General features: G+C 28.1%; 1 protein-coding gene across 1 annotated transcript; it reads left to right on the forward strand.

Annotated features, from left to right (window-relative positions):
• The first annotated feature begins 3,871 nt into the window (after positions 1-3,871).
• Positions 3,872-13,939, forward strand: LOC112705940 (probable trehalose-phosphate phosphatase C). The gene is made up of 10 exons (XM_025756981.3): positions 3,872-4,120; positions 9,951-10,044; positions 11,143-11,352; positions 11,444-11,584; positions 11,808-11,879; positions 11,974-12,099; positions 12,204-12,257; positions 12,396-12,497; positions 12,587-12,805; positions 13,378-13,939. The coding sequence occupies exons 2-10, from the start codon at positions 10,009-10,011 to the stop codon at positions 13,537-13,539; spliced, it is 1,122 nt and encodes a 373-aa protein (XP_025612766.1). The 5' UTR covers positions 3,872-4,120; positions 9,951-10,008; the 3' UTR covers positions 13,540-13,939.
• Positions 13,940-20,366: the final 6,427 nt, after the last annotated feature.

Below are 20,366 nucleotides of genomic sequence, written 5' to 3' on the forward strand. Positions count from 1 at the left end.
CATCTCCAAAGCAAAATAACCTGTTTTTGGATTATTTGGGAGTTGATTTTAAAAAAGATAAAAAAAAAGAAGAGAAAAGAAGGCTCGTAATGTAAATCTATCATTTATGTATATATAAAGAAGCCTTATGATGTGTTTTGGCTACTTATCAACTATTAACTTACATGTATTTAAAACAAAAAAACAAAAATAGAGTTCCTGAAAAAGGAATAGGCTTAAAACTGAAAAAGAATAGTTATAAATTGAGGGTTAGTGAAAGAGTCAGAGCTTTAAAAATATAAAGGAGAAAATGTACGTGAATATTAATTTTTCAAAAAGAAAATAAATTAAAAGTACGCTTCTCTAATTTTTTTTTATATGCTAACTACAGAATCATTTTTTATCATCAGATTTTAATATGGTAATTTTCGTGAATGTTGAAAATTGGACCGGGTAGGAGTAGGAATAGAGGATGAATTTTAATCAGAATTAGATTGAGGAGAAAATTGTTAATCATATCGGTGAAAGTATGAAATTATAGTGTGGCCAAACCTACCACAAAATTGACATTGTGGTCTTAATGAGAAAGAATTCTGAAATTGTATCTTCTACCATAACTCCTAGCAGTTCCTCTTTTTCTTTCTCTTCTTGATTGAAACCCTCTACCAAAACCTCTACCAAATGATGTTTAAGTGAAATTGGATTGTATATGCCCGAGTTCAGTTTTTCGAAATCTCTCAAGCATATCTTCATGCCCAAGAAATAAGGATTCTACTTCCAAAATGGTAATATCATCAGATTTTGACAAAACAGAAGAAAAAAAATAAAAAGTAGTCTTCGGTTAGTCCATTAGAGATGGCATCAATGTGCTCATCCACAGTAAGTCCGTGACCAATAGCAGCTAAAGCATCTACTACTGTCTGAATCTGTTTGAGGAATTCTGTGGCGGATAATCCTGATTTGTTTATGGTTTTAAGTTTGAGTTTTAATTGTTTTACCTAAATCTTGAAAGTGCGAGAGAAATAATCTTAAATGCACGGCCATACTTGATAAGAAAAAGCACAATTAAGCATCTTGTTTTTGATTGACGTTTTCATAGACGAGAATATCCAAGTCATCAAGTAATGATCTTTGGCTTTCCAGTATTTGTATGCTGCAGATTCAGTGTTTGTTTGTTTCTCCACCTTCCTTAAAAATTTTGGAGAAATTTTTTTTGATGATCTTCGAGGGAATTTGCGCCAATTTCCTGAAGAGCCAACTGCAACCATGTTTTGTAAGAGTTCTTATCGAGTTAATCAAGAATAGGTATGGAGTGGAATGATTTGTTGGTAGAACCGGTAGGTAATGGAATGATTTCAGCCATAAATCCGAACAAACTCTGCGTTCCGGGAGATGATTCGGTGTTGTGAGGAGGACTTTCTAAAATTTCAGAATGGCTCCCCGACCACCAAAAAAGCACGACGGAGGTGAACAGAAACGACAACAGCAAGTGAAGTGAGGGCACTAGTAAGGGTTGGCGTATGGTGACCAAAAAGAGTAGATCTTTCGCGATTGGGGGTTTCCAATAATTTCAGACACAAATAGAGTAGATCTTTCACGAGAGGTAGACGATTACATGCTTGAAACCAAAGAAGATTGCTTGGCTCATGATACCATGCAATAATCTTTCATATGCTCCATAATCATCTTTCATCGTCAGATATCAATAGTTCCGTTAGGCTGCCTTTGTTTACAATAGGGACACAGAAACATAAAATTATGTTTGACGGATGAAATATGAATAGAAATATTATGTTCAGAAACACTAAATTAGTGTATCTTATATTTATTCTAATAGGAAAAATACTGACACATTAATGAGGAACACAATTTATTTCTTTTTTTATTATTCTTATTAATTTTTATAATTATATTTTTTTATTATTATATTTTTCTTCCTAAATTTTTTGAACGAAAAAAATAGAATAAATTGGACTTTTATAATTTGTTATAGTTTATCATAAAAAAATATAAGAACACTAATTTTTGTGTCTTATTCTCAGTGTCTTGTCCTCAATGTCTTGCCTTATTTTATTCTCTTGACCAAATACAATTTTAGAGAACCAATTAAAAATGAAGCTAATTTCAGTCTAACTAGTTAAAAAATAGCTCCAATTATAAAAAAATAACCCTCCATTCTCTTAATTTTTTTTTATTTTAAAATTAAAAATAAAAATTGACTTAATTAGCTTATAATATATTAGAGTTGATTTTTTAAACTTTTCAAAGAAATATGTTAACAATTTTTTATTTTATTTAAAAAAATTATAAATATAATGTAGCTACCTACTCAATATGAAGTTCATTAGAATAATTATTATATGAAGATAATAATTAAAATATGAATATGTATTATATTAAATTATTTATTCCATACATATTAAATTATTTAATAATTTTTAATTAACTATCATTTTATACAAAGTATTTTAACCATTTTTGCCTCAATCATTATCTGTTTTTCATATCTTAATAGGTTAGTTGTAGGTGCTCCTCTTTTTTTTTTTTTGTTAAATATTGAAAATTTAAATCTTTTGATATTATTAGTTCAGTACTTGTTTCATAACGTTCTCTTATCAAGTGAAGAGAGAAAATAGTATTCATATTTACAATTGTAATTATCAAAGTTTAATCAGTAAATAATTTTGTAAAATCATTGAGTTGTCAATAATAGTCAACTAATATTTTTTAAATTTAATTAAATAAACATATTATTATAATTCAGTTTAAGATTTATCTAATATATATAATTATCAAGGCTTATATACACACAAATTATGCTTTGCTTAGTGACTTAGATTTTGGGATTAAATCTGCAAGTTCGATTTCATTATGACAATTTACAACGTTTATTTTTTTCTGAATTTAACTTTTACATTAAATCTTTGAAACAATAACACTTTTTTGAGATTGTTTTGTTGATTGAGATTTCTTTTGAAATAAAATTAAAAAAAAAATTATTATTTCTCCAAATACAATATTTCAACTTTAATTTTAGAAATGTGATTTTTTTTATTAGAGTGAGTTTGTCGAACTCCAACGAATTTCTATAATTTTATAGAGTTTGTCGCATTCCTTTTCGAATCGTCTCGCGTACATAGGAATAAGTATATTTAACAAGAATTTTTTAATTATAAACTAAAAAAATTAGTATTTTTCCAAAAAAAATACGACTTATTTTTATGTACTCTTGTGTACTCCTAGAAATTAAAGTTAAAAAATCTTATTTAAGAAATTAATTTTTTTATTTTATTTAAAAAAATCATTTGTTTATTGTTATATTTTCCTCCAAGAATACATTTTTCTATTATGTTCTTTTCTATTTTTTTCAAATTGATTTGATGTATTTTTTTGCGTTTTGTTGGAAAATCCGTTTCTTTTTTATACTAATGACTTTTTGTGCTACATGTTATAATCTCTCTCTTCAACAAAATGAAATCTATCTGTATTGAAATAAATGTTCAAAGAAAAATTCAGCATATTTACTTTTGAAAAAGAAATAAATAAACAAAAGGTTACTTCTTTGTGTTCCATAATATTTACATTTAACATGAACATTATTAAAAAACTAGATCACTAATACATTGTAATTGTAACGTAATTTCATATTTATCCTTATTAAAATTCTATTTTTCTTATTTCAATGAGATATAATTTATAGAGTTTGACTAAAACAGCAATAGATATGAAATGCATAGACTAAAAAAGTAAAAGCCAGCAACATAGAAAAATCAATTAAGAGTAACAAATATTATATTTTATTTGATAGTCACGGAATATAGTAGAATATCCCCCAAAAAAGAAAAACAAATAAGGGTTTTATAATAGCATGCAAAAATGAAAAGTGGGTGGGCCCACTAATGGCACTTGGCATTCACCCAAACCCCAAAATCTTCTAAACCCTCTTCTCCTCTTTCTTCTTCAACTTCTATAAATAAACCCCTTCTTCTTCTCTATTCCCTCCCCTTTCTCCTCTTCAATTCTCTCTGTCTCTCTGTCTCTTTCGTTATATCAACGTTTTCTCCTTTTCTTTCTTCAACCGCAAAAGCCAGGGTTTTCTCGCAACACCTGATTAATTTTCATTCCATCACAATTTATCTCAGTAAGTCACGTTATTCTTCTCTTTTGTTTTCTCATTATTATGCGTATTAGAATGTTAATCAATGAATTTTGTAATGCGATTAATTGTTCTAATTCCAGCTAAATTACTATTTGTTTTCACTTCATTGCGTGTCATTAGCTAAGATTCCATTCTATTTTATTTTATTTTTCCAATAATTTGTCGGTGGAATCATATTCATATCTCGAATCTGGTTTCTTCCTCTTCATCGGTGTTGATTTATTTATTTATTTATTTATTTGTTGTTGTTGGTTTTGATTCCCTCTCAGTCACGTCTCTCATTGTTATTATTGATTTCATTCTACACCTTCACATGCTTTCTCTGTTATTGTTTTCATTTTATTTTATTTTTTAATTTCATTCATAATAACCATGGTTTTTTGGATTTATGAAAAAAAGAAACACGAAAAAAAATTATATATATATATAAAAGGTCGTTGCAAGAAACGAGAAAAGCAGTTGGAATTAGTTTTTTTTCTTTTCCCTATTTACCGAAACAACTAACCACTCTGACCTTTAACCTCACGCGCTGGCTTCTCGGTGGTCAGCGCGTGATTCACTTTGATTTTGACCACGCCACTGCGGGCTTCTCCTTGGGCTTTTATTAGGTTGGTGGGCTCTTCTGAACTATATATCTAACATATCACAAAATAATGGTGGGTTCTATTATAGTTAAAATGCTTCTTAAATTATATATTTAAAATGACAAAAATTAAATTTTAAATATTTTATAGGCAAAAATTTATATCCAGTTAGATGAAAATTTAATAAAATTAACTAAATTATTTAATTATTTTTAACTATTAATTTTAGGTAAAATTCAATGCACCTGAGTTTTTATCTATTTTATATCATTATAAGAATTCTCATAACTTAAAAAATAATGCTATAAAATTTATTCATTGATTAATTATAATATAAAAATATAAATGATTGAAAATATTTTAAAAATATACCATGAATTAAATCAATAATTAAAAGTACTAAATAAAATATTTGATGAAAAGTTGCATATAGCTAAGTTTTTATCCATGTCGAAAAGAATTATATATGAGTTGTATGTTAGAGGTTAGGAGGATGAAGTAGGAAGGGGCAAAGAGATTAGGTGAAAGGACATGTACCTACATAACGGTTAAAGTTAAGTCATAGTTGGATAGATTGCAAAATGAATAGGACATGTTCTGTTTCTGTTTCTTCTTTAAGTGGATCGCCACCAGTTCTATGCTGACACATACCCTCTTTTACATGCACCTTTCTCTTTCGTGTCTCTTTCTCATAGTCTCCTCTATTCTTCACATACTCAAATACCCTTTTGCTTCTTTTTAAGCTTTTTCTATTTTTTTAATAAATTATAATATCAAATTTATTTTCTGTTTATTGATGCGTCTGTCTCTCTATGTGCAAGCTGCTGTCGGTTTCAAGAGTGTTAAATTAAATATTAATGCTATTAAAAATTTTAATATGGTTTATGAGTTCATGCCCTATAAAAACCGAGGGCTGGATTTTGTTGCTTTTGTTTAATAGCCAATACGGCAGAGTGCAAGAACTCTATTTATATATCTATCTATGTTTTCTTAAAATTATATTTTAGAAAGCACCTGAATCAACGGCAAAAGTTTTTATGCCAATCTCTTATTGCAACTGGGACAAGTCATTGACCGTATAAATTAATATATGATTACTTGTTAGCATGTATTTATATGCTGCATGCATGCAACTTTTATTCTATACCTACTCACTCACCCCAAGTTTATAGTAAAAATATATAATATAGTTATTTTTTTATTTTTTTAATTATGAAGAAATATATATATAGGTGTAGACCCTCCATGACAAGATCTCACGTATATATCTAAAGTGTGTCTCTGACCAAAGACATGCATTGGCCCTCTCAAGTTCCAATCAATTGTTTATTCACCTGTCCCTATTTTACTTTTGTTTCACGCCATTAGGGAATCTCTGCTGCAATTTTTTTTCTTCCATTATAGTCAAATTAAATCTCTTCTCTTGTATTTTAAGCCCATACTCTTTTCTTTCCGTTAGTCCATTTTTTAAACTAATTAATTGACTTCCAATTTCTAGGCAATCAAAGTTTGTCATATTTTGTTAAAAATTAGTATACATTTGACATATTTGACATGTAGTTTAAAAATATTTATAATATTTAAAATTCACATAAAGATAAATAATTATTCAAAGCATGTTTTTATTTATTCATGCAATGTATTAAAAGATAAATATTAGACGATCAATATTTTTGTTTTATTGTTTATTTTTCTATTAAAAGTATTAATACTTGTTACTTGATATTTGTCATACTAATTAATTCTGTGCTAGTACTAGGACCCTTATTATGAAACAAATTATAAGGTTGATTATTAGAGGAGAAGTACATACTCTTCAACTTTAACAAATCTCATAAGTAGTTTTCATTGGATTTGACCAATTTGTCGTTACTAGTATGTCTTGATTTCTTGATACAACATTCACGTATATACGTGTGAACCTTACAACTCTCAACTTTTTACCTTATCATGCATCAACCGACACGTGAAGAATCTCTTTTGTCTTTCTAAGATTAAATTAAATTAACTAGCATCCATTACATTACTTTACTCGTTAGTCCTATTTTTCGTTTATAAAACTTTCGGCTTCATGAATAAAAAGTCAAAAGTCCTTTTTCACTTGGCGTAACTTCAACCGCCTTTTTCTTTTCTTCATTTTTTTCCTTCTTTTTCTTTTTAAGTGATAAAAAGTATAAGTGAGTTTTTCGTTACATAGGATACACGTGTACTCTTGTTGCGTGGCATTTGTCTTATTCTTCATTCTTTTACTTTAATTTTTAGTCTTTTTTTACTCTTGTAATGATATTCTCTTCTTTTTATTATTTTTTTATTTATTCATTTTCCTCTTTATATAAGGTTATTCACGAACTTGAGTTCACCTACCTTGCTCAACATAGTTTGTCCTGTTTTTGTCAATTGTCAACCAGCATGTTTTGTTTCTTCTTGTATCTATGGGTACAAGTCATGCTTCATATGATAAAAAGTAATAAAAAAATGTTTTATCTTTTTGTGCATTATATACTATAAAAAGTCAAATATTTTTCTAGACACAATAATATATGTTTTTTTTATATAGTAATTATTGTACATAAAAAATTAAATGTCTAGTAACGTGACATATCAATGAAAATATGTAGCTAGTACACACACTTTAGATATAGCCTAGCTATATATACTTAATTTAATTATTAGTATTATTACTATTACTTTTGTATGTCTAGTGAGTAGTGACCCTTTTGTCTCAGTTATGAGTAAGGCTAAATATTTGTTTATTGAATGGCAGGTAGAACATATATATTATTTTCAGTGGAAATCCTTTTACACTCGTTTGATCTGGGTTGATCTATAAGGCACATACAATTTTTTGTGGCTTTAATTTCACTATTATTATGTATGTATGTCAGTATCTGCACTCCAATAAGTAGGTCAGCACATATTTGCTGTAGTTTCACATGGCACAGCTAGCATTATTCCTCATAAATCATAATAATGCTCTTTATTTATTTATTTATTTAATCTCTATTATTTTAGTGAAAGCTATTTAGCTATCTACTAGTATATGCATCTTTCTAGCCATGCATGACCAGTTTATGGCTCTGTATTATTTATTATCAAGTTACATCATGATGTTAATTAACCATTTCAATTACCATGCATAGAATTTAGTAGTTTGTACTTGTATAGTAAGAGTAATAGTAATTCAGTACAAGTAGTAGAAGTAGTATACTTATGGTAAGAAAAATAATTGAATAGAAGAACAAAAAAGGTATAATTATTGTTGAAACTATTGATCTCATAATGAAATCCACTAGCAAATATATATAGCATATCCAACTCATAATGTTTTGTCATGTTAATATAATTCATTATAGGTTGGCCATATCCAAAGATTTGATATAGTTGGTAGTTAGTTAGATTATTTAATTATATAGAGAGAATATTGTGATTAGTGATTAGAGATTTATCTTCAATAAAAAGGGTATTTTAGAAATTAGTTGGAGGAAAAAAATAAAATGGATTCAGTTGGAAGGTAGTCGTTGGGATTAAAGAGGTAGTTAAGTGGAGCCAAAAAAACGAAAAAGAAAGTTAAAAAAAAAAGCTTAACCAACATATAGGTTAGTAAGGGTTAGATATAGGCTTTGGTTGAAGAACTTTAATTATGTTTTTTAAGCTTGTGTCACTCTCATCTGAGTCAGAATCGACTAATTTCCATTCTTTTGCGACAGTGGTCTTACAAACTTTGCCATTGTGTTCAGACAAAGTTGTCAAAATCTAAGATGTTTCAATAATGTACTTATTACTATTACCTTTTGTTTTTCTTCTTGTTTCTTCTTGTTTTTCTTTTTAAACCGGCAAAAATCTTCATGTGGAAAATGACCTTCATTTGGGTTTGCATACTTTATTCCTTAATTGCTTGGCCCACTGGAAAATAACATTATTTGTTATGTTATGGTTTTGAAAGCGAAAACACAGCATTTTCCTATATTATAATTGTTGTTCGAAATTGATGGTGCAACTTATTTTCATATTAACTATATGATTTTAATTGATAATTATTTCCTTGTAAGTATACTATTATGTATTATCATATTAAGTCTTTTATGCTAAAATAGTGAAAACTTTTTATTTTTGTTATCCATGATATTCTTTTAATCCGAATTTAAATTTTTGACAGTTAATTAAGTAAATAAGTGAGTTAATGTTGATGAAAGTTATTTTTATATCAAATGTTTTAACTATTTTTTTATGGATACAGTGCCAACTAAATAAAGTCCTCTTTCTTTTCAAGCAATCTTTAAGAGTATGCTAAATGGATTGGGGGTATCTACTTGGTGGACTACTACTTTAGTATGTAAAGAATTGCTTAATATTTGACTAAAATTTTTATTTTATTCTCCGATAAACAATATTATGAAACTCTAATTTACTTTGGTGGTTTAATCATATATGTCTCGTAAAACAAACAAAATATAAATTTTGTATTCTATATTAGTGATTGATTTTGGTGGTTAATTTTAGTGTACACGTCGCTTAGAAAATATCCCTCATCCATAAGGTTACATTTGAAACTGTCTAACACTAAACTTTTTAATTGAAGTGACAAGAAATAAAACAAATAAATAACAATCATGAGACTTATATTATATCACAAATATTAGTTATTTGGGTAGCTTAAACATCATATTTTAAGTTCAATTCTTAAAAATATTTATTAAGTATGATTAAGATTACGCTTAATAATAATAATAATAATAAAATGGCAGTGGTATCCTTTATTATTTTACTACCTATTTACATATTTCATTGAAAAAAAATTACAAAGTTACAACAAGTGGGAATAAGTGCAAAAGAGAGAAGTTTTTTGGTAACTTTTTATTCCTATTCACTAGAGAGAATCTTTTAGATTTTTTTTTCATTGTTTTTTTGGTCTAAAAATTCTTTTACATCTTATCTACTTTATTTCACTCTCAGTGAGACTCAATTGTAATTAGATTTGAAGTCCATGATCAATTACAGGCCCAAAAACCGACTTCTTCCATATTATTATTATTTGAACAAAAACATTGAGCAAGTAGAGTACATAGAGTCATTAGTCAAATAAATATAATTTAGTAAAATAAGTAGAGTACATAGAGTACATATTATTATTATTATCATTATTATTTCTTCCAGTTGATTAAACAATTGGTAAAATTTCAGTTAATATTGCCGAATTAAATAATTTACTATTGGTTTCTTTTATTCAGGAAATTAGTAGTGTCTAAAGGAGTGGAAAGGAATTGCACTTCCCAATTCCAATTGAACATGAACTATATGTTTATTCTCATTGCCACTTTCAAGGTAATACACTTATTTTCTAGTTTCTATTACTTATATAATTCTACATAAAGATACAACAAAAATAAAGGTAAAAATTGAAGTTATTAGTCGATAACTATTAAATGATTTGATATATTTTATTAAATTTTTATTTAATAATTTTTAATTATTAATTTTATATGAAAATAATTGTATGTAAATATTTATCTAAAATAAAATTAATGAATGTATTCGTATAATGCATGAAAAATATTTATTTATTTATATTTATATTTGAAATATATTTTTAAAATAAATTATTCATAAATGTATTTAACTTATATAAAACAACCTCATATATTTTTTTTGTTATTTATATTGATACCAAACAATTTATAAAATAAAAAAGTACAAAGTACTTAGATTTAATAAAAAAATTTGTAGTACGCAACAAACAAATATTAAAGTGAATTTTATATATATTTATTAAATATTGTCAAAATAATAAAATAATAAATATTAATTTAAGTAGTAAAAAAATCAACTTAATTATTTAAAGTTATGATATAGAACGTTGAATTATTGACAAATCTCATTAATTAATCAGTAATTGTTAATAAAGTTTATAATTATTAAAAAGATACGACATAAATATTATAATTATTGACATATTTCATTATATATAATTAATTATTAAAAATTAATAAATCTAATCATTAATACAAAATACATGCAAGTACACCGGCATTAGAAGGGCCTATGCCACAATGTTTGGAGGCAAAATAAATTTATTGTAGAATAATATAATGATAATAATTTTATATTAATTATATCTCTAATCTAATTATATATTGTGATTAGTTCTTCTATTAAATAGATCGAGTAATACTACGTGTATATTAAAATCAGTCATTAAAGTCAGTTATTAAATACATATTAGAATATAAATACACATTAAAAAAATTAAATTATATATAAATACATTAGTAGTTAATTTTAGTGTACAAATAATATTTTTAAAATAGATCTATGAAAAAAATTCATTCTGAAATTTGCACAAAATCTTTTCAATCCTTCAATTGTAATTAATTTTTTCATTCTTGTTAAAAAATATTAATTATATCGATTTTGATTTAACAGATTATAAAGACGAAGATAACGAAATTACAAGAGGCAATGGGAGTTCCAACATCACACAGCACTAAAAGGATAACACAACCTATTTTCAAAGTAAAAGAAGACGCATCATTAACAGATTCTAACGAACGCACTCTAATTCGTCGAAGGATTCTCATGGATTCCAATAATAATGACACTTGTTCCTTCTCCTTACCCTACGATTCATGGATGGTAAGTGCCAACTTATTAAACAAACTATATCTATTAACAAATATATAATGAATCAAATTTATTAATAGAAGTTTGCATGATTAATGATTAGGTAAAGCACCCTTCAGCATTGCACTCATTTGATAGATTGATGAACTCAGCAATGGGGAAGAGGATCATCGTTTTCCTAGACTATGATGGCACCTTATCACCAATTGTCAATGACCCTGATCGAGCTTTCATGTCTGATGAGGTAATTAATTACTTAATTACTTGACTAATTAATCAAGAATTTAATTTTAATGTACTGTCAGTAGTTTTATATGTGCATTTAATTATATAATGATACGTGAATAATCATCCAATAAAACGGATGTAATTGCACGATTGTGTAAAAACGTTTTACACTATCCGTACATCAAAATTAACTCATTAATTAATTACAAAAACCTTATAATATTAATTGTGTATGACAGATGCGTGCTGCAGTCCGTGAAGTTGCTACTTATTTTCCAACAGCAATAATCAGTGGAAGAAGCAGAGAAAAGGTTATAAATAAAATTTTAATTTTAGTATATATCATTTTCTAATTTCTTTTCTTTTTTTTTACTATTTAGTTAAATAATTATTATATTTATTTAGGTAAAAGATTTTGTGAAGTTAAATAATTTATATTATGCTGGGAGCCATGGAATGGACATAATGGCACCATTAATGGCAATTGGATCTTCTAATGCTAAGCATTGTGACATGAACCTTAACACAAAAGTGAGTAACACTTTCAGATTCTTGAACCCTTTTTGCAATTTAGTTTTCAAAGATACCAATATTAATAATAATAATAATATTAATGTATATTATTTTAATTTTAGGGCAATGGAGTGCCCTTTCAACCCGCCAAGAAGTTTTTGCCGGCAATTCAGCAGGTCAGCAAATAAAATAAAATAGTTTATTGTAATAAAAAAAAACTCCTAATATTATAATTGAATCATATATAGTATTGGTCAAAGTCAAAGATTTTCAACACTTGATTAATTAGTGTATGATTGTTATTATTGAAACAGATAGTTAGAAGATTAGAGAATGAAGTAAAGGATATAAAAGGTGCAAGGGTAGAGGACAATGGATTCTGCCTCTCTGTACATTTTCGACAAGTTCAAGAACAGGTAACCATTAATTAATTGCTATAATTATTTTTTCCTAATTATTGGTTAACAATAACAAGCAACTAATTAAGCTATGTTTAATTATTCAGGATTATGGTGTTTTGGAGAAGAAAGTGAAATGTGTGCTTGAAGAGAATCCACAATTTCGGTTAACTGAGGGTAAAAAGGTCTTGGAAATAAGACCATCCATAGAATGGAACAAAGGCAATGCTGTTGAGTATTTTCTTGACACTTTAGGCTTAAATTCTTCTACCAATATCCTTCCTCTCTATATTGGAGATGATCGAACTGATGAAGATGCTTTTAAGGTAATTACCAACTTATCAATCTCACATTTTATTACTTTAATTTCTAGTATATTTTTATCTCAATACAAGATCTAAATATATTGATTAAAAAATATTATATACTAACATATAATAGTGGCATAAATCAAACTATACATGTTTTGCATGTTTACAAAACACTTATTAATGAATAATAAATACAGCACAAGTCGGTTAAATATTCTATGAGTATGTAATAATTTGTGAAATTTTTTTGTTTTCTTAGAGCAAATAAATGGTGTTTGACCAACAAATATTATTATTTTGAATCAGCGTTTGGCCAACAATAATTTATACATTTACAAGGATTTGCATGAAAAAAACACATAATTTGCGTACATGAGTCAACACAGTCTACATTCATATTTACTAGAGTTTGCACACATGAATCAGTAAAATTTATTTGTTGACGATAATTTAGTATTGAGAAAGTCTAGGAGCAGCACTTTTATTTATTTTGCTAGTCAATTACTGATCAAAATTACTAAAACCAGCTGGTTCTCAAGACTTTCTGATGATAAGATATATATGGTAACAAGAGGCTTGTTATGCAGGTAATAAAGAGAAGAGGTCAAGGGTATCCAATTCTAGTGTCTTCAATTCCAAGAGAAACAAATGCTTTCTACTCTTTGCGTGACCCATCAGAAGTACTAATCTTCTTGACAAAGCTTGCAAAATGGATGAAAAGCTCTTCTATCCCAAAACCATGCCCTTAAGTTTTCATTAAAGGGCACAAATTAAAATAGGTTCATCATCATCATCACAAAGTGAAGAAGATTTTTGGCACTCCACATATATAGTTATTTCCCACAATGGATTTTGGTGAATGTGGGATATAACTATCATAATTATTTAATTCCCTTTTCAGTATAGTACTTGGGTTTGTACAATATAAGCCTTGTATATTTCCCATGTTGTAAATAGGTTTCATGAAAGATCAACATGCTCATCTAAAATATATATAGTCTCAAAATACAATTTTATAAATGTTGTATATAAAATTATTATAATATCCTCCCAAAAAAAAAGATAAATTGTATATAGCATTTTTTTTACCAAAATAATAATTAAAAAAAAAACACTCTGGCTCTGAACAGCGAGAGGAAATCAGCATCATCTTCATTGAGAGGTAGAGTCTTTCATATTAACCCTGTTGAATGCAATAAATAGTCATATTAGGATCACATAAAATAATTTTGACAAGGTGGCATGAAAAATATCATAAACCTACAAATAACAATAAGCATTGAAGTTCCTACAGTTAAATTAGTTTTTTATTTTTTATTTTAAAATCGATTCCACACTTTACTATCTTATGAAACATAAATTTCATCTATGTCTCGAGCAATAGTAGTTAAGTAAGAAATATTCAAAATAATATAATGCACACAAATTAGGCAGAGAATCAATGTATGACAAAGTTTACCAAACTAAACTCATCAATCGAAATCAAAGAAAATAACCAAGCAACTTAAGATTAATTTAGTTAGCTAGCTTAATTTGAGTTCACAATCATTGTCAATATAGTCAATTACCACGTCAAATAGCAGCTGATTATCAATGAAAAGATTCCAAATTAATTGAACATTACCCGCTAATATTGGGGGATGATGGCTGATTAGAAGAAGAATGTGCAAAATCCTTTTCAGAATTTGTACCTGAGAATTGTCCAACAAAACCAAATTTTCAATTTACTCTTAAATCACATAAAAGTTATTATGTGATGTAAATGTGATAAATAAAAGTACTAATTAATCAACCATGATACGTGTATATTAAAATCAACCACCAAAATCAGTTACTAGCGTATAAAATATATGTTAGAATATAAATACACATTGAAAATAAATTAAACTATACATGTATTTATATATAAATACATTGGTGACTGATTTTAGTGGTTGATTTTGACGTACAAATAATATTTTTGCTAATTAATTAAGAGACTCACCAGCAGTTGAAGAACTGGATGCTTCTTTATGGTTTCCAATATTCGTGTAACGCTTAATCTCCACTGGCTTCCATACAAGGTTCCTATAATTATAGTCAGCACCACCACTATTTGTCCTTTCATATTCGTAATTGAACCTACCTTCCCTAGGACGGTCATAATTACGCTTTCTTGCATGAAATTTAACCCTTTGCTGCATGCAAATTTTAATGCAATCATTAACATCATAATCAGAAGGAATTAGTCTTTGATAAAGAAGAGAGCTGAACTAAAATTTCTCCTTCTTTATCATTAATATTCGAGAATCAGAATTCTATTTTATCGACAATTCAATCACCATTTATGACTTTTCTTTTACTTATCAAAGAATAGATCGCTTTACTTGTATGAGCAACAAAATCTTACCACCTACATTTTCTCCTCAAATCAAATGTAGGAACAATATATAGAACCAAATTCATCAAGCCACATCAGAAGATCACAAAATAGATAGTAGCACATTAATAAGGTAGCTAAAAACAAAAAGAGCAATATTATTGTTGATCATATTATTAATAACTAACCTTGTAACTCTCTGGATCTGGAATAAATGTCCCAGTCCCAAGTTTATGATGTCTTGGATGCTCACCAAAACCAAATGGAACACTCTCACAATTAGGTCCAGAATTTTGCATCAGAGGAAGCAAGGGATGACTCTGACTCATGTCCCCAGAAGAAGGTAGCATCATATTTGGCACAATACTAGCACAACTAAGAGGAGGACATTTTCCCAATAATAGTTGTGACTGAAGCGGTGGTATTATAGGTGAACCAGAACAACAAAACGGACCCTGCAATTTTCCATCTAAACTTAGTCTTGCATTTTGCATGTTCTTCCAATGGCTTGCAAAATCACCCTCCAAAACATCAGCTAATAATGTACTTTCCATGTTCAAAGCCATAGGACCAGCTAATACGCCTTGGTTATCACTCTTTTCTTGTTGAGCTTGGAGATTATTATTATTATTGTTGTTACCTAGCTTCAAATTATTGATTTGTTGCTCAAGAAGATACAGAGGTAGTGCATCAGGGTTAGAGCAAGGCATGTTAACACCGGAAAGTTCATTGTTGATGATAACATTTGAAGCACTATCTCCTGATTCATTCATTGAAGAAGAATGATGATGATGATGATGATGACGATGAGAACCTTGATCAGTAACAATGGCTGCATTATTATTCTTATTATTTGTGTGATCCTTTCTAGTATCAGAGGACTTGGAACTATTGGCAATGCTGCCAGTGGTGCTACTCTTTGGGCTCCATGATGATGGTGCAGCATCAAAGGAGGTTCCAATTTCATTGACATGTTTTGATGAAGAATTATTATTCTCATGAAATGATGGTATCCAGTAACCTTTGCCACTTCTGTTCCATGTGTTCTTGAAGAAGGAATCAAATTCTGCTATCACATTCTCTTCTGCAGATTCCAACAATCTAATTATCCTCTCTTCTCCATTAGCAATTGCACTCTTTATCCTAACATAGCTACCTGATAAGACAAAAAAAAAAAAAAAGCACAATCACTGCAATTAATTAAGCTACTATTTAATCAGATATTTGTATTTGGTAAAAATTCACATACAGTTATCTTCGTGTGAAATTGATAGTTAAAAATCGTTAGATGATTATTTAGTCAAACTTATTAAATCATTTAACAATTCTCAAATATCAACTTCAGATAAACACAGGCAGCTGCATGTGAGTTTTCACGCAAAGAAAGGATGCATAATGCATGTAAAATAAAAATACCCCTGCTAATGCTTCGGCCCAAGTTGTTGTTGGGACGCAGGGGATCAACAATATTGATGCATTTGAAAAAAAAAGGTTGCTCTTTAACATTGTTATTGTTTTCATTGATTCTTGGCACGCTGTAACAGCTTATAGAACTTCTCAGAAACGTTTCACTCAGCAGCAACACTTCCCTATCCCCTCTTGGAGCTTCCGCTATCTCATTTCAAACAATTAACTTATTAGTCAAATCATATATACCATCTTAACACAAGAAATTAATTAAATTAAATGTACCTCTCATCGTATTCGGAATACACTCTTTATGCACTGGTCCCCACAAGCTAATGCAATAGTTATCCCAATCAAATTTGTTAAAGAACTCCAGAAATCGGAAAAGTACCTGACATAATTGCACCAATTGGAAAAATAATATCAAAATTTTTTCTATTATGTTAAATTGATAGTTAAAAACTGTTAGATAATTTTAGATATTTGATTAAATGGTCATCTAACGGTTCTTTTAACTATCAATTTCCCGTGCGAGTTTGTACTTAAACAAAAATGATGTTTAATTTGTTGTTGTAAAGTTGTAACCTCTAGTGGGCCAGAAAATGGCTTATTGTAAACATGAAATATGTATATGACTAAAGTTTCGAGTGCATAGGTTGACATTAATCTATAATATGCTCCCAAGATTTGGCTCTCATAGTAACACCAAGCTTTTATCAATATCACACTCCTTTTGAACAAGTGATTATGTCCTATCAGGTTGTCAACCTGGAACATCATAGAATAAACAAGTAATAGTATTGTTAGAACAACACACAATTAGTTAAACTTTTGTATTTTGTCTCCTTATTTCTTTTTTTTTTATATATATATCTAATACTATTATTAGATAGACAAATTTTATTTGCATTTTAATTACTGCTTTTGTGTGCATATTTTAATTTTCAAACAAATTTATGTCCTGTAGTATTTTATTATATTTTGCCAAACATATAACCTTTTAGAAAATATAAAATGAGAGAGTTAATTTTTGCAACCAATTTTAGTCAATTTTTTAAATTTTAAATTCTAAATTCTAAATCTTATTAAAAAAAAATTAGAGTTAAAGATAATAATTTTATAATAAAAAATAGAGTAAAATTGACTAGCTAGTTAAAAAGTAGTTTTCTGTACTTATTCTTTTTAAAATTCTTATATATGTCATATGCATTTTTGTAAAATCTTATTGAATTGATATTACAAATATTCCATGGACTAAACTATAGTACTAATTACTATAGCATCTTGAGGAGTAAATATATAACAAATAAAGGGAAAATATGAAATTGAGAATTAAAGGTTGGTGAAAAATGAATATTCACCTCGTCGAGAAAACAAAGCGTACATAAGCCACTAAGCTGATTAAAAGATATGTCCACTACAAAATTTTCTATTATGAACTTTACTATCTTGACCTGCAATAATAACAATAATTCATGCATGTATTAATGCAAATCAACATAATATTGAATAATAGATAGAAACGTAACACATTACGGCTAAATTTTTTGTATACGGATAATTTTAGTATAAAATACGAAAATATTTCATCATTCTAATATTTTATATTGTTATAGTTTGTAATAAAAAAAATTTAATTATAAAAAGATAAAACATTATTCAAGTTTTGTAATAATTTTTTTATTATAAAACAAAACATTTAACAAATTGTGAAAAAATATTATTTTAATTATAAAAAATAAAATATTATTGATGTTTTACACTTAATAATTTAATATATTATTTAAATTTTTTTATTAGTTTAATATTAATAATAATTAATTATAGTAAGAATAACCTAAATTTTTTTAGTTTTTTTGGATTGTGTGGGAATTGGCAAAGAAATGAATGAACATTGAAAAAGGCTGCTGCATACTACATACTACTATAGGAAGTATGGTTTGTGTTATGTGGAAAAGTGCAGTATTGTCAATAAAGGATGGAAAATAAGTAGGACTGGGATTCTAGGTGTTAGAAAGGGTAAAAGAGAGCAAGTAGTGGAAAAAAAAGTTTGTGTGTATTCAAGTTTTAAGCTTTTCCAGCTCCGGAAAGGTTCCGAGCGACGGTATCAGTCCGATCAGCGAATTGTTGTTCAGATCAATGTGGAAAAGATTGTAACACAAGGAAAGCTCATCTGGTATTGGTCCAGAGTGAGTTTCTTGATAAGTCTAACAATGTCATTTCAATAATTTTCCTCAATGTCCTTGGAATTTCAACAGGAAATCTATTGTTACCTAATCTGAGCCTATCAAAAGGAGGAGAATTTCCCAATTGAAAGGGAATCACACCATCAAATTCAGTATGAGTTACATCAAAGGAAAGAAATGAACTTGAGCTACACAATGGAGCCAAACTACCATTAAGCTTGTTCCTTGAAAGGTTCACTCTTGTCAAGTTTGCTACATTTACAAGCTAGTGAGGAAGATTACCTTTAAGAGAATTTCTGTATAGCATGAGCTGATTCAATCCTGTCAGGAACCCTAATTTTGCGGGAATTGAACCTGATAGCTAAGTCATCATCTTTTGACAGTTACCAAGTGTGGCAGGAATTTTCCCCTCAAGGTTATTATTCCTAAGTTGAAACCAATTCAACTCTTTAAGCCTTCCAATAGTGATTGGAATCCCACCACTGAATTGGTTTCCAAAAAGATCAATCAATTGCAACCCTAAACAGTTACCAATCTCCAAAGGTATCTGTCCAGATAATTGATTATCAAAAAGGGACAAACTTTGCAACTTGCCAAGCTTCCCGATCTTTCTAGGGAAAGAACTATTCAACTTGTTTCTGTACAAATAAATTTCCTCTCAATTTGTAAGGTTCCCAATAATGAAGGGAGAGATTTATTAGCCAAATCAAGAACCTTAAATGATACACACTGAGCTAACTCAATTGGAATCACACCATGAAGACCAAGACACCAACTTTGATGCATTATTGGAACACATAGTACTAGGAATAGTACTACCATGAAATTGGTTCCAAGAGAGACTCAAGTTCTGTAACGCTCTCAAGTTTCCAAACTCACTTGGAACCTCTCCAGTGAGATTGTTTGTTGACAAGTATTAAAGAAACAATGACTTCACGTCCAAAAGAACCTTGAGAGTAGTTTCAGTTACGTTGTTGGCTCCATTAGAAAGGCCCAGGAAGAAGAATAGTAGTAGTATCATCAGTGAAAGGTTCATATTAATTATGTTCATGATAATTGTGATGGTGTTCGGTATTTGGTTTGTGAGAAGAAGAATGAAGTTGATAGTAATATTTGATAATGATAAAGGTAAGGTGAAGTTAACGTTGGGAGGTTGGAAAGCGGTGCCATCGGTTTCTTTTTTTTATTTGTTTATTAATTTAATGTTGATAAAAATTAATTATAAAAAGAGTAAATAAAGAATATATAAAATTTTTTAATTTTCTTTTTTCTTTTGAGATTGTTATTTAAATTATTTTTTTATTAATTTAATATTGATAATAATTAATTATAGTAGGAGTATATAATTTTTGTTTTTTATTGATTTAAATTTTTTTTAAAATGAATGAAAAAACAAAAAATTGAAAATCCTTATGTACTTCTTATATATTTTACTATAATTAATTATCATTAATATTAAATTAATAAAAAATAATCTTAAGTAGCACAATACAAAAAAAAATGTTGAAGCATTACATTTGCACCATTATATTATATTATATATATATAAATACCTCAGCCAGTATATACTGAACATGTTGAATTCGAAATTGAGCATCGGGTATCTTCTCCTGAGCATATAAAA

The sequence above is a fragment of the Arachis hypogaea genome, chromosome 8 (assembly GCF_003086295.3).
Source record: "Arachis hypogaea cultivar Tifrunner chromosome 8, arahy.Tifrunner.gnm2.J5K5, whole genome shotgun sequence".
NCBI lineage: Eukaryota > Viridiplantae > Streptophyta > Magnoliopsida > Fabales > Fabaceae > Arachis > Arachis hypogaea.

Bases quoted from the DNA above. Each gene is read 5' to 3' on its own strand.
- LOC112705940 (XM_025756981.3), top strand. From the start codon at position 10,009: ATGAACTATATGTTTATTCTCATTGCCACTTTCAAG. The intron at 10,045-11,142 runs GTAATACACTTA...TTGATTTAACAG, and splicing joins TTCTCATTGCCACTTTCAAG to ATTATAAAGACGAAGATAAC. The intron at 12,498-12,586 runs GTAACCATTAAT...TTAATTATTCAG, and splicing joins TTCGACAAGTTCAAGAACAG to GATTATGGTGTTTTGGAGAA.